Source organism: Vicia villosa, linkage group LG6 (assembly GCF_029867415.1).
Source record: "Vicia villosa cultivar HV-30 ecotype Madison, WI linkage group LG6, Vvil1.0, whole genome shotgun sequence".
Classification (NCBI taxonomy): Eukaryota; Viridiplantae; Streptophyta; class Magnoliopsida; order Fabales; family Fabaceae; genus Vicia; species Vicia villosa.
In genome coordinates this window covers 154525259-154537959 of record NC_081185.1, presented here as the reverse complement: position 1 = coordinate 154537959, position 12701 = coordinate 154525259, and the positions used below count along the sequence as shown (strand labels likewise).

Below are 12701 nucleotides of genomic sequence, written 5' to 3'. Positions count from 1 at the left end.
GAGCAGTATGAATTCCTTTAGAGGAAAATTATTTAGATTTAATAATATTATTAGAATTATTTTTAATAATTTAAATTATAGTAATTTAGGACAAATGGGGAAAATGATAGTAAGGGTCCAAGGGGCAAGAATGACAAAAGGAAGGGAGAAGAGAAAAAGAGTTATTCTACGATCGTGAAAATTTGGAAATACATTGTGAAGAAGAGTTGGGGCACTGAGGAACAAGGAGATTCAGTAGAAACTCGAAGAGAGGATCGAAGCTAAGAAAATCTAAGGTAATGGGATGATCATTTCATTATAATTGATATGGGGTTTAGATGTATGTGGAGATTATCGAATCTTAGGTTTCGGTGTTGATTGTCTTTGAATTGACCTCTATAATCGAATACAAATGATGAAATTGATGTGGTAAATTGTTGAGGAATGTAGTGTATCATATGTGTTAGAAGTTGTGTGGTTGACTGATTTTGTTTTAGTTACAAGATGGAATTTTGGGCCTAAGAGGAGGATTTTCTTAGCAGAAAAATTGTAGGCTTTTGGCTTTGTTTTAGTGATGTAACCGGTTACATCATGAGGTAACCGGATACATCGATAAGAATCTTACAAAAATTAGCAGTGGTTCAGTGATGTAACAGGTTACATCGTCAAAAATTGCGTAACAGGGGATGGGAAGGATGATGTAACCGATTACATCATGAGGTTACCGGTTACCTTACTGAAACTGACAGATTTTCCCAAATTTTAAAAATTAATAACTTTTGACTAGGGTGTCTGTTTGACGCGTCGTTCAAACCGTTTGAAAGTTGATTTAACACACTTTTATGTAAAGTTATTTTCATGTCAGAATTCCACCTCTTCAACACGTTTATGTGTGTTTCCAAGTGTTTCGAGTTATGTTGTTTTGTGGGGAATGTGAGAATAATTAGTATGATTGATACTTGGTGATGTCCCCTTATTCTTATGATGACTATGATGTATTGTGAAGTTGTTGTGAGGATGTGATGTATGTTGACTGTTGTGAGGATGTGATGTATGTTGAGGCATGACGTATTATGAAATTCATGTTTGATGATATATATGTACCTTGATAATATATATGTACCTTGACAATAATTATAATAATGATTTGATGCAAAAGATGTTGTTTGTGAATATGATGTTGTGACGAGTACGTGAATGATGATGCACTTTGACCAGCCAAGGTCGTGATGTTTTTCATTGTATGCATTCATGGCATATGTTAGGATTTCGGTTCGGTGGTGATTTGTAGGACTCCAGTCCAGTGGTGGCATCAATCCCATTGTGCGGGTTGTGTGCGTTTAAAATATGTGCTCCGGTTCCAAGTGGGAATCGATCATATTGGTGAGGATCTTTGGAGGTAGAAGACTTAATGTCATCAGTGATGTTTTGGTACCACATGCATGAGTCAGTGAAGTTGCAATTCATAGTTTGTATGCTTGCATGATGGTTGGTGTAAAAGATAATTTGATGATATGGTGATGTGAATTGATGTCTCAGTGGTATTGTGTGTACATGATGGGGTGATGGTATTACTGTTAATAATGTATATTCCGTATATCTTTTGTAATGTTTGTGATTACTCACCCTTTCTATTTGAATGTTACCTCCACGTGGGTAACACACAGGTGATCATGAATAACATATTGAGGAGTAAGGATAGTGCTATGGAGTCGTTTAGTTTATTTCCGTTAAATAAAGGGTCTTGCTCTGATATGTAACATCGGATTGAGATCGTGTGACTTTAATATTCTATTGTCTGAGAACATGATTCTATAAGTTATCGATAATGGTTTTGAAGTTGATTTTGAGATTTAAATCACGAATAATGAAGCGTGATAGATAATTTTTATTTTAATTTAATTGTACATAAGTTTCTAAAATTGGATATTGAGACAATTGAGGAAACTTAATGTTGTATTCCAAGGTTTAAGGAGATTCTCTGCAAAATTGGTACAACTCTCAGCTTGTGGATCAAGTAATATTTGGGTGAAGATTTTGAAGCTCGAGGACTGTTGAGTAGTATTTAAAGAGGAACCTAGACCTAATGTAACAAAGTCTTCCACAATTGTAAAATTAGGGGAAGGTTAGAAGTCTTAGGTTTTGAGAGTCTCTTGTGTTTTGAGTCACCCATGTATATTTTGGTACCATGTGGTAGACTGATAGTTGACTGTTTGTCAAGTTATTGTTCTCACTCTTGAAGCTTTTAAGCATAAAGTTGATTATTGTTCTTGGTTAAAGCTTTTAAGCAAGATCAAGTATTGTGTTGTATTGGAAGTGTAATCTTCAGTTTTGATTACTAGTTACTAGAATTGTGATTGGTTTTGGTCACTGGGATTGTGACTTGTTTTGAAACAATAACTAGGATTGAGACTATTTTATCACTGCGGTGATTGTTTGTAGGAAGTGAGAGGAGGATCTCATATCTAGATGGTGATTTCTAGGTAGAAGTTGCACAATGTAGTGATTAGGCGATAAGTTGTATGCTAGAACTGTTTAGGCTTAGAACTAATGTTGTCATAGTGAATTTCCTTCTTGGCTTGGTAGCCCTTAGAGTAGGAGACGTTGCATTGAATTGGGTTTACAATTGACTGTGTGATTTACCATTCTACAATTTAATCCTGCATGATTTATGTTTGGTAAAAGTGAGTTATGTCAGTAGATGATGTCCTAACATCTGTCTTGACATTGTGATTTGTGTTGAGTGGTGTTTATCACTCTGTAGTTTATCCTTTTACATACATTACAGGTTGATGTTATTATTCTGTATCAGAAACAAATGTCACAACATCTGTCTTGGCATTGTTCTGATGCTAAAGCATCATTATTAGCATGTTTTGTAAGTGCTAGAATTTCAACCTCTATAGCGCCTAAGGTTCATATATCAAAGGTATAAAGGTTGTTTATGTTAGTTGAGTTGTAATTCAACAATCATTGATTTACATTATGTATTGATCATTAGGTTTAGTGGTTGAGATAAAGTGAGAGGGGTTCTCATATTTAGGGGGAGTCCTAAATAGAAAGACACATGTAGTATTAGGAAGAGAGACATTGAACAAAGGTTGTTCATCTAAGAATATTTATACTAATACTATTATGAGTTGATTTCCTTTGTTGGGTTGAAAGCTCCTCAAACGTAGGTGACGTTGCACCGAACTGAGTTACCAATTCTTTTGTGTTGTTTATTGTCTTATGATTTATTCTCTATTTTCTGCCAATCTATCTTAATCTAGTTGTACACATTATCCAAAACATTATGTCTAACATCTGTCCTGCGAAGAACAAAATTTCATTCTATAATGTATATTTTAGTGTTTAGGATAGTGAGGTTTCCCTTAAACCCCGACTTCGACCTAATTCATTTGGAAATTTCTATAAGAGATGAATTGTCCTGAACCTTAGATTGGGGTTTGCTTCTTGAATGATAGATCATTAAGGTATTTGTGTAAATTGGTATGTTTGATCATGATTATATATATAATTTCGGAATTCGTGTTTACCTCCATGGAGATATGTTAATATGGATAGATTTTGTGTTCAAAGTTATGTTTAAATGATGTTTGAATGTGTTAAATTGCTTCTTTATGTTAAATGCTTTTCGATGCGGTAATATGATGTTTATTGAGTTGAATGTGAGGCCTTGAGTATTGAGAAATTGTTGAAATTCGTAGAAAAACAAAGGAAACACGTAATTTTAGGTTATAGTTACGGCTCGTAGCATTAGCTACTGGAAGATAATAGTTGTTTCTGTTTTCTGAATGGTAAGGACATGTATTGGCTTGCTACAACTGTAGCATTAGCTACGATCACACCGTAGCTGTTGTTATTTTCGGTACGAGGCAGAGTCGAAATTGATATAACTTGTGTTTGGTAGCTCTGATTTAGGTGGGACCAGTCGTGTTAGAAATCTTATTTAAAAATATTATGATAAAATTTCATAATACTTGTATATATGTGTAATGTTGTGATTAATAAATGATTGTAAGGTAATGTAGGACTTGAGTCTAACGTTTGATAAAAACTAATGTGAACCCCTAATGTGGCAAACATTGTGAATGTGTCTATACAAGTTTGGTAAACTATTGTAAAGCCCTAATGTGGCTATAAATGCAAGTGTGTTTCAAAAGAGGAAGGAGGTTCGAGAGAAATTCACGTATGTTTGATCATGCATCATATTAAAGTGAGAGCAGGTTTGCGTCTAGAGAGTGTTGTAGTACGGATGTAGCTCGCTTGTACTCCTGGGCTATTGAGTCTCGCGCGAGTGTTGTAGTACGGGTATAATTCACATGTACAACCTAGATTAGAGTTTAGTGAGAGCGTTGTAGTGTGGACGTAGCTCTCATATACTCCAAAATATTGAGTTTAGAGAGAGTGTTGTCGTCTGGGACGTAGCTCACGTGTACTCATAAATTGTAGAACTCAAGGAGAGTTTTATGGTCGAAATGTAGTCTGCATGTACATTTATAATATATCATAAGTTTAGTGACTAGTACCACATGCATATGGAGTAGAAGATAAAATGCATTGCATAACCATTCAAGTGTACTTTGTATAATGTCGTATGATTTTGTATAACATCGTAGGAATTGGCATAATGTTTCATGAGTATGTGTAATATTGTATGGATTGGTGTTATGTCATATGAATGTATGTTATGAGTCGTGCTACCCTTTGTTGTTATTATACCTTATACTTCGTAGAATGTATTCTCACCCATATGTTTCTATGTTTCTATGATGTTGCAGGACGACCACCCCCGCAACTTCATTCCAGCGACAGGACCGCCTGTGGCAGCTCGCAGACCTTCCGTGTGGCAAGCACGGTACCACAGCAAAATCCTACCAAATCTTAAATTTTGATCAAGAACGATCGATTCGTCGATGAAAAATTCCTCGATTTGATTTGATTTTGAGGGGAGGCTGCGGTATTTCTAGTTAGGACACCCATTGGCGTGCCCCCGTCGCTGCTGCCTATGCCCAAGTCACGTCTGCCAAAGTCCCAGTCTGCCCAGCCAATTCCCTCCCCCTATATATGTTTGATTTGCACACCTAACGTTTGCATCAGAATGGTCCCTTTTTCCTTGCAGACATATATTCCCATTTCAACGTCTTAGACTTTGAATTTTTTTCACAATTTTTTGCAGGCTTGTTAAACACAATATAAGAGCCCCTCCCACAAAAAATTGTAATTTTTCGACTTCGGGAGAATTAATTATGAATTTTCAAAGCGCCCGATTTTCATGAACGGGAAAGGAAGAAACCTTGCCTTAGGAATAGGATTTTGTGATGATTTTTTGCATGGACAATTTAAACCGAAGTGCACGTTTATTTCTCTTGTGGTTCGAATGATTTTTAGTGCCAAAATCGCCCAAAGCGCACCGCGAACACCCCTACCTGGATCTATCACACACCTAAACTTACACAATAAATCACTATAAGTAAATGATAGCCTATCATCGTGTGAATTTAGAAAGTGATAAATTCTAAGTCATGCAAATCTATACTGGAATGTGTGTGTGTGTGAGAGAGAGAGAGAGAGAGAGATTATACACCAGATTTATATTGGTTCAGCGCATTCTTCATTGCTTTTCTCTTAGTTCAATCTTCAATGGAGAACCACTGAAAATCTGTTAGGTCTTCCATTATTTTAAAATTAATATACAAGATCTTTTGTTACAAAAAAAAAATCAAGATAAAATTGAACACTTCAAGTCAAATTTCTAAGCAAACACAGGTCTAAATGTGGATTTCACTTTTATAGTGGCAAAAAAAAACTATCGAATTCAAAAGATCTTCACTTGATCTTGAGTCGATTACCTTGATAGACCAAAAGCTTTGTTCCAAACTTTCATTCCGAAGTAATCTTCATTCAACCCTATTGTAAGTCCCTTGTTCGAGTCTTTGTTCTACTAAAGGATCTCAGAAACTCGCAACTTCGTTTTACAACAATCTTCACTTGATTCTACCGAAGTCTTCAATGGAAGAGAAAATAATATTTTTCTTTGACGTAAGTCAGTCTCAAGAAAAAAATATTAGATTCCCTAATGAACTTTGTGTCTACCAATCACACTCAATCGTTGGAGTTGAGCACCGCAACGATGAGATTTCTTAATTCAAGGTTGAAGATCTAAATAATCTCACACAACACTTAAATAGGACAAACTCAATAAACACACTATGAAATTTTTCTATAGGCTTGACTTAAGATAGAAATTGTAAAAGAAAAAACATTCAAAGTTTTTCAATGTTTGTGAAAATATAGTTTTTGATTATTTTTATTATTGTTGAACACCAACAACTTCAACAATGTGTATATAAATAGAATGTCTAAAAAGATTTATATAGATGATAAAGGCAAGACACAAAATAGGTGAGAAAATGAGCAATTGATTTGAGTTAGATCATGCAGTTATGATTTGAACCAGATGAAAGAATAACTTGAATCAATGTGATAAATTTTAGAAACGTGTTTGATTTGAATCAAGCAATTACATTGAACCTTAGTTGATTTTCAAAACAATTAATTAGCCATGATTTGCATCAAGGAGATCTTTGATTCGAATCAGGAACATCCTTAATTCAAATCATCTAAATAGCACATAAATTCCAAAATTCTCTTTTAAATTTTATTCGAATCAGCCAAAGTTTTGATTCAAATCAAGATTCAATCAAACCTTATTTTAAGACTTCTAACTTGTGATTCAAGGCACGTATACTTTGGTTTTGACCAAATTGCTCAAACTAAAAAACGGTGCAATAGATTCAACTTAAATGAGTGTAGGGGATAGCTCAAGGTACAATACCACAATTAATGATCAAATTACAAACAAATCGAAAAAAATAAATTAAAAATAGATGATATTTCAGAAGTATCTCAAACACGACAGATCGTCAAAATACACAAATGGAATTCACTGTTACCAATTGAGCAATTTCAACATGTAGCAAAAAAGTCTATATGGATGAATTCAAGGAGTTTAAGATGGTTGATCAAGGAGTTTCAAAGAACTAGTAGAGGCCTGCAAATGCACCAGATGAGATATGCTAGTTAAAATCTCAAAAGATTAGAGATGGTGAATTTCAAAGATTACAGAAGAATGTTAAGTTGACGCGACGGAATATAGAAGACTTATTGAATAATTAAGATGCATCTCAAATATAAGGTTACACTGACTCAAAGTAGTGTAGTGACATAGATGACATGAAAAATCTATTGCAAAATACTCAAAGTAGTGTAGTGACATAGATGACATGAAAAATCTATTGCAAAATACTCAAAGTAGTGTAGTGACATAGATGACATGAAAAATCTATTGCAAAATACATATTTTCAACGACGTAGATAACATGAAATTCATTGCAAATCACATTTATTTTTAATTAGAGAAGCATCAATTTCTTTTGTTAGAACTAGTAAAACTATCTTTATCTTTACTATGAAGCAGAATACATAGCATGCATCAGTTTTCTCATAGAGGCTTTATTAGATTAGTTGTGCTTGAGTGGCACCGATATCCTTTTATTTATTTTCACCACAGGCTAATACCCTCAATGTGGGACTCATTCTTGAATACAGGCTAGAAGCTAAAAGCAAAATAGTTAAATTTGAATTTGTTTAGCAAACTGTTTCTTTATATTAAATAACAAAAACCAAAAAACATTAAAATCGAGATCAAGTATATGTAATACATCTACCAAGTAAATTTGTGATACGCTGTAGATCTACGAAGTATAAATAAGCTTAATTAACTGTTAAAAATTTGAACTTGAATTGGGTGGGGGCCGCGCGAACGCAGGCCCCCTCAGCAACAAATTATGATGTAGGCTCCACCACTTGGGTAGACCTTAGAAAAGCACCCCTCCTAAGTGCAATGGAGGTCACAATTCTAGGCCATGGGCCTTCATGATCACCCATTGACCCCATCCAGGTAAGTATGTTGCAACGTTGCATGTCACTTTTTACTTATAGCCTGCTATCACATTGCACTTCTAAAAGTCTACCGATGTGGGACTAAGTAAATTGCTACTTCAATTTTTTAACAAGCCACTACTAGTCACACTTGAGATCCTTGTTACCAAGAGCTGCGTGAAACGTGTCTGCCCAAACTTTTTCTTCTTAAACCACATTTTTTATGATGATAGATTAATCATCTCTAGTTGGAATCCATTGTTATAGCCACCTTTTTTTAACAGAAAAAATACTTCATCATCCATATCAAATCTTGCCATATACTAACATGTTCCCATTTCAATGGGTCATACTACTTCACTGTTTTCTTCTCTTACTTACACATTCTCAACACTTTCCTTACATTTTCCATCAAATAGTTACTTACGTAAATGAACTGAATTACCATTAATTAGTAGGTTTGCAGATTCAATTTTGTCACTTGGTGAGATCCAAAGAATATATAAATGCTAGTATTTGATATCTACCAGCTGATGCCATTTCCCATAGTATATATTTGCTCATTTTTTATGTTAATTAATAATATGCTTCAAGTTTTTCACTATCTGTTTCTTCTATTTATTTACTACTACAACTCTGAGTCATTGCTATTTGCTGGTGGATTCATATCAAGGGGTGTGTGTGAGCTCTTACTTAACTTCAAAGTTCCATTGTGATTATTAATGCAGTCAAATTAATTAAGTATATATGCAGACATCAGCATCCTTCTTGCAGTTGTACACCACTTCATCATTTTTCATCTATTGCTGCCATTTGTAAGTGTAGGTATCCAAAGACGACCCCGGCACTGATAATCTCAAGTGTCAGTGTAGGTACTACATGCAAAACATTCAATGATTGGATCAATATCAATTACTGTGATCATGTGCCCAAAAAAAAAAAAAAAATCATTCAGTGATTATCAAATAATAACTCTAGTTATCATAATATTTTGAATCATAATAACTCTTATTTAACTATAAAGATTTCACTGGCAGTTACTAGATTGCATTAACCAGGCTTTGCAATTTTATTTATGTGCAGAGTAACAAGGCTTTATAAAGGTACTCAATCTTGGTCATGCCCTTGAAGAGAAAAGTAGTGAAAAGGATTTCAACCTTGTTGATCCATGAATTCAGAAGGTGTAGCGTAGTGAAAAATGAACGGTAGTGGTAATAATCCCGTTTTCATGGGGTGCGTGTGCGTGTACGGGTCTTTATGATTTAAACCTGCAAAAGGGTTAGCATACAAAATTTGCAATAATTCCGTTTTCATTTTATTTTGTTGAACATTCCTTTTGCATTTTAGTGAGATGGATTAACGTTTGGGACTATGTTGACACGGTGTGCCACCATTGCTGTTGGTGTTAATGTATACTTCAGCCATGGTTCTTTGTGTTGAAACAGAAGAATCTTCTAGATCTAGCTCTTCGGCTTTGTATTCAAATCTAATATCCTCTCTCTCTCTTAATACAAACACTTATTTAACAAATATTTTGCCCCTAAATTCAAGTCAATTTTCAAATAATGTTATTAGAAATCGGTTGTTTATTATACCTCTATTATAAAAATGCAAAACTTGCAATAAATCAAATATATAATATAGGGGGTAGTAGGTAACAAGAATAACAGCGAGCATTTGACTAACATGGCAAAGGTGGATCTGTCTGGGATATCTCTGAGGCCATTCAAGCTAACAGACGTTGACGATTTCTTCTTATGGGCAGGTGACAACGAGGTAACCAAAAACATCCGATGGAAAACATGTTTATCAAGAGAAGAAGCTCTAACATTCATCAAAGATGTCTGCATACCTCACCCATGGCGCCGATCTATCTGTCTCGACGATCGTTCCATCGGTTTCGTTTCTGTATATCGTTGGCCGGGTGATGATAGGTGCAAAGCTGACATAGGTTATGCTGTTGCTGCTAACTACTGGGGACATGGGATAGCCACAAAAGCAATCAAGATTGCTCTGTCACATGTGTTTAATGATTTTTCTGATTTGTTAAGGTTGCAGGCTTTTGCTGATGTGGATAATAAGGCTTCTCATAGAGTTTTGGAAAAGGCTGGGTTTGTTAGAGAGGGTGTTCTTAGAAAGTATACTTTTATCAAAGGTAGTATTAAGGATTTAGCAGTGTTTAGTTTCTTGTCAACAGATGAAATTCCTCACGTTGACTAGTTGGCCTATAGTAAATGTGTTGTAATTTGGTTCAGAATAATGTAAGATATGTTTATGTTCTTGTGTATCATAATGCTACCTATTATTGGTAGATATTGAATGAATGAATGATATGCTTAATATGGCTTATTGTATTAAAAAGGAAATTGTTTAAACTACTATTACAATATATATTGAAATCAAGTGTATATATCCAATATAATTAGATCTTTAACTTGATAGTATCTTTTTACTTGTGATGTCACTAGCTGAAAGTTGGACTTGCCTGTTATTTTTTAGGCCCCATATCAAGAGTCGTCTATAGGTTGGACAAACATGTCTCTTACTCTGGTTAATAGATAAATATGTCTATAATGTGAACGGTTAAAGCTGTGTATTCTAGACTGTATTTGTTATGTGCGCCAGAGTTAATTTAGAATTTTACTCCATCTCATTTTTTTTTAAAGATTTGGAAGGATCCAATTTTTTTAAATATTTGTTTCAGAGATTTCTTCTTGATCGGCCTCCAACAAGAATTCAACTTTGCAGAAGAGGAATAATTAGTGGTTCTCATGACACAATGAGTCCTCTTTGCTTTGATGATGAAGAATCAGTTGGCCACCTTTTCCTTTATTGTAGAGTTTCGTCTCAAATTTAGCAGGGTTTGTTTTTTTGGTTGGGAATTCTGGTGTTCACTTTATTGCAGACAAATTTTGAGAGCTTTGTTCTTTTTTATTCTCTCTTGCTAGGAAATATCAAGAAATAGTATCAGAGAATTTTGTGGTTTGCAGTGATTTGGAGTATTTGGCTGACTAGGAATGCAATTCTATTCGAAGGTGATCAATTGGACATTAATACTGTGATTTCTCGGGTTAAATCTTTATCGTGGAATCGATTTGGAATTAGTTGTAGCAGTAACATTCAGACCTCGGTTGAGGATTGGAATGTTAATCATATTAAAAACAACCCACCTAGGCGTACTTTAGGAGATTTTGGACGACTATTATCTTAAGAAAAAGTAGCTTACAGGTTCCAACTGACGAGCTCATATTTGAAATAAAAATTATGGAAGATTTTGGACGACTACTATCGTAAGAAAAGGTAGCTTACAAGTTCCAACAGACGAACTCATATTGGAAATAAAAATTATGGGAGATTTTGGACAACTACTATCTTAAGAAAAAGTAGCTTACAAGTTTCAACTAGCAAACTCATCTTTGTTTGAAATGAAAAATTATGTGTGTAGATTTTAGAGATCCTCAATTTAACAAAAGCGCTTCTATACATTATAATGAGCACTTGATAAGGTTCAAAGAGACATGTACTTTTTGGTTCTAATAACTAAAAAATAGAAACTTATAACAAAGAATTAGAAAGTTATAACAATTAACTAACCAACTAACTAATTATCCACTATTCCAATTATCACAAGTGATATATTACTAATATCTCTTATAAGCTAGACAATACAAAGTTTATAGTAAAAGCTTAGAGATTATATTGGTGAAAAGTTGAAGAAAATAAGACTTCTTAAAAATGTCTACAAGTTGTTTAGTTGATGAGATCACAAGGAACTCAATCAATCTTTGTTGAGGTTTTCTCTAACAAAAATGTAAAAAAGAATAGGAAATGTTAGAAATACATTGCCTAAAAAAGACATTTGTTGCTTTAACTATCTATTTTTAATAAATAGAAGGGAGTATGCCAATTAGAAGAAAAAAAAGAATGTCCATTATCTTTATGGAAAGAAGTTAAAATGCTAATAATTAGATCTTTAACTTGATAGTATTCACTAGCTGAAAGTTGGACTTGACTGCTACTTCTTAGGCCCCATATCAAGAGTCATCGATAGGTTGGACATACATGCCTCATACTCTGATTGGTTATTAGATAAATATGTCTATAATGTGAACGGTTAAAGCGGTGTATTCTAGGCTGTGTATTTGTTATGTGCGATAGAGTCAGTTCAGAATTTTATTCCCTCTCATCTTTTTTTAAGGATTTTGAACCCCATTCTTTCAAATATTTGTTTCTTCGGTTGGAAATTTCTTCTTGATCGGTTTCCAACAAGAATTTGCAGAAGAGGAATAATTAGTGGTTCTCATGACACAATGAGTACTCTTTGTTTTGATGATGAAGAATCAGTAGGCCACCTTTTTCTTTATTGTAGAGTTTCGTCTCAAATTTGGCAGGGTTTGTTTTTTTGGTTGGGAATTCTGGTGTTCACTTTATTGCAGACAAATTTTGAGAGTTTCGTCTCAAATTTGGCAGGGTTTGTTTTTTTTATTCTCTCTTGCTAGTAAATATCAAGAAATAGTATCAGAGAATTTTGTGGTTTGCAGTGATTTGGAGTATTTGGCTGACTAGGAATGCAATTCTATTCGAAGGTGATCAATTGGACATTAATACTGTGATTTTTCGGGTTAAATCTTTATCGTGGAATCGATTTGGAATTAGTTGCAGCAGTAACATTGAGACCTCGGTTAAGGATTGGAATGTTAATCATATTAAAAACAACCCACCTAGGCGTACTCTAGGAGATTTTGGACGACTATTATTTTAAGAAAAAGTAGTTT

At 34.2% G+C, this 12701-nt stretch overlaps 1 protein-coding gene and 1 non-coding gene across 2 annotated transcripts; one reads left to right on the top strand and one right to left on the bottom strand.

Moving 5' to 3' along the window:
- Positions 1-7792: 7792 nt before the first annotated feature.
- LOC131615263 (U1 spliceosomal RNA) lies at positions 7793-7953 on the bottom strand. The gene has a single exon (XR_009287690.1). It is a non-coding gene; the product is annotated as a U1 spliceosomal RNA (small nuclear RNA).
- Positions 7954-9593: 1640 nt separating this feature from the next.
- Positions 9594-10285, top strand: LOC131612853 (uncharacterized). The gene has a single exon (XM_058884606.1). The coding sequence runs from the start codon at positions 9613-9615 to the stop codon at positions 10144-10146; it is 534 nt and encodes a 177-aa protein (XP_058740589.1). The 5' UTR covers positions 9594-9612; the 3' UTR covers positions 10147-10285.
- Positions 10286-12701: the final 2416 nt, after the last annotated feature.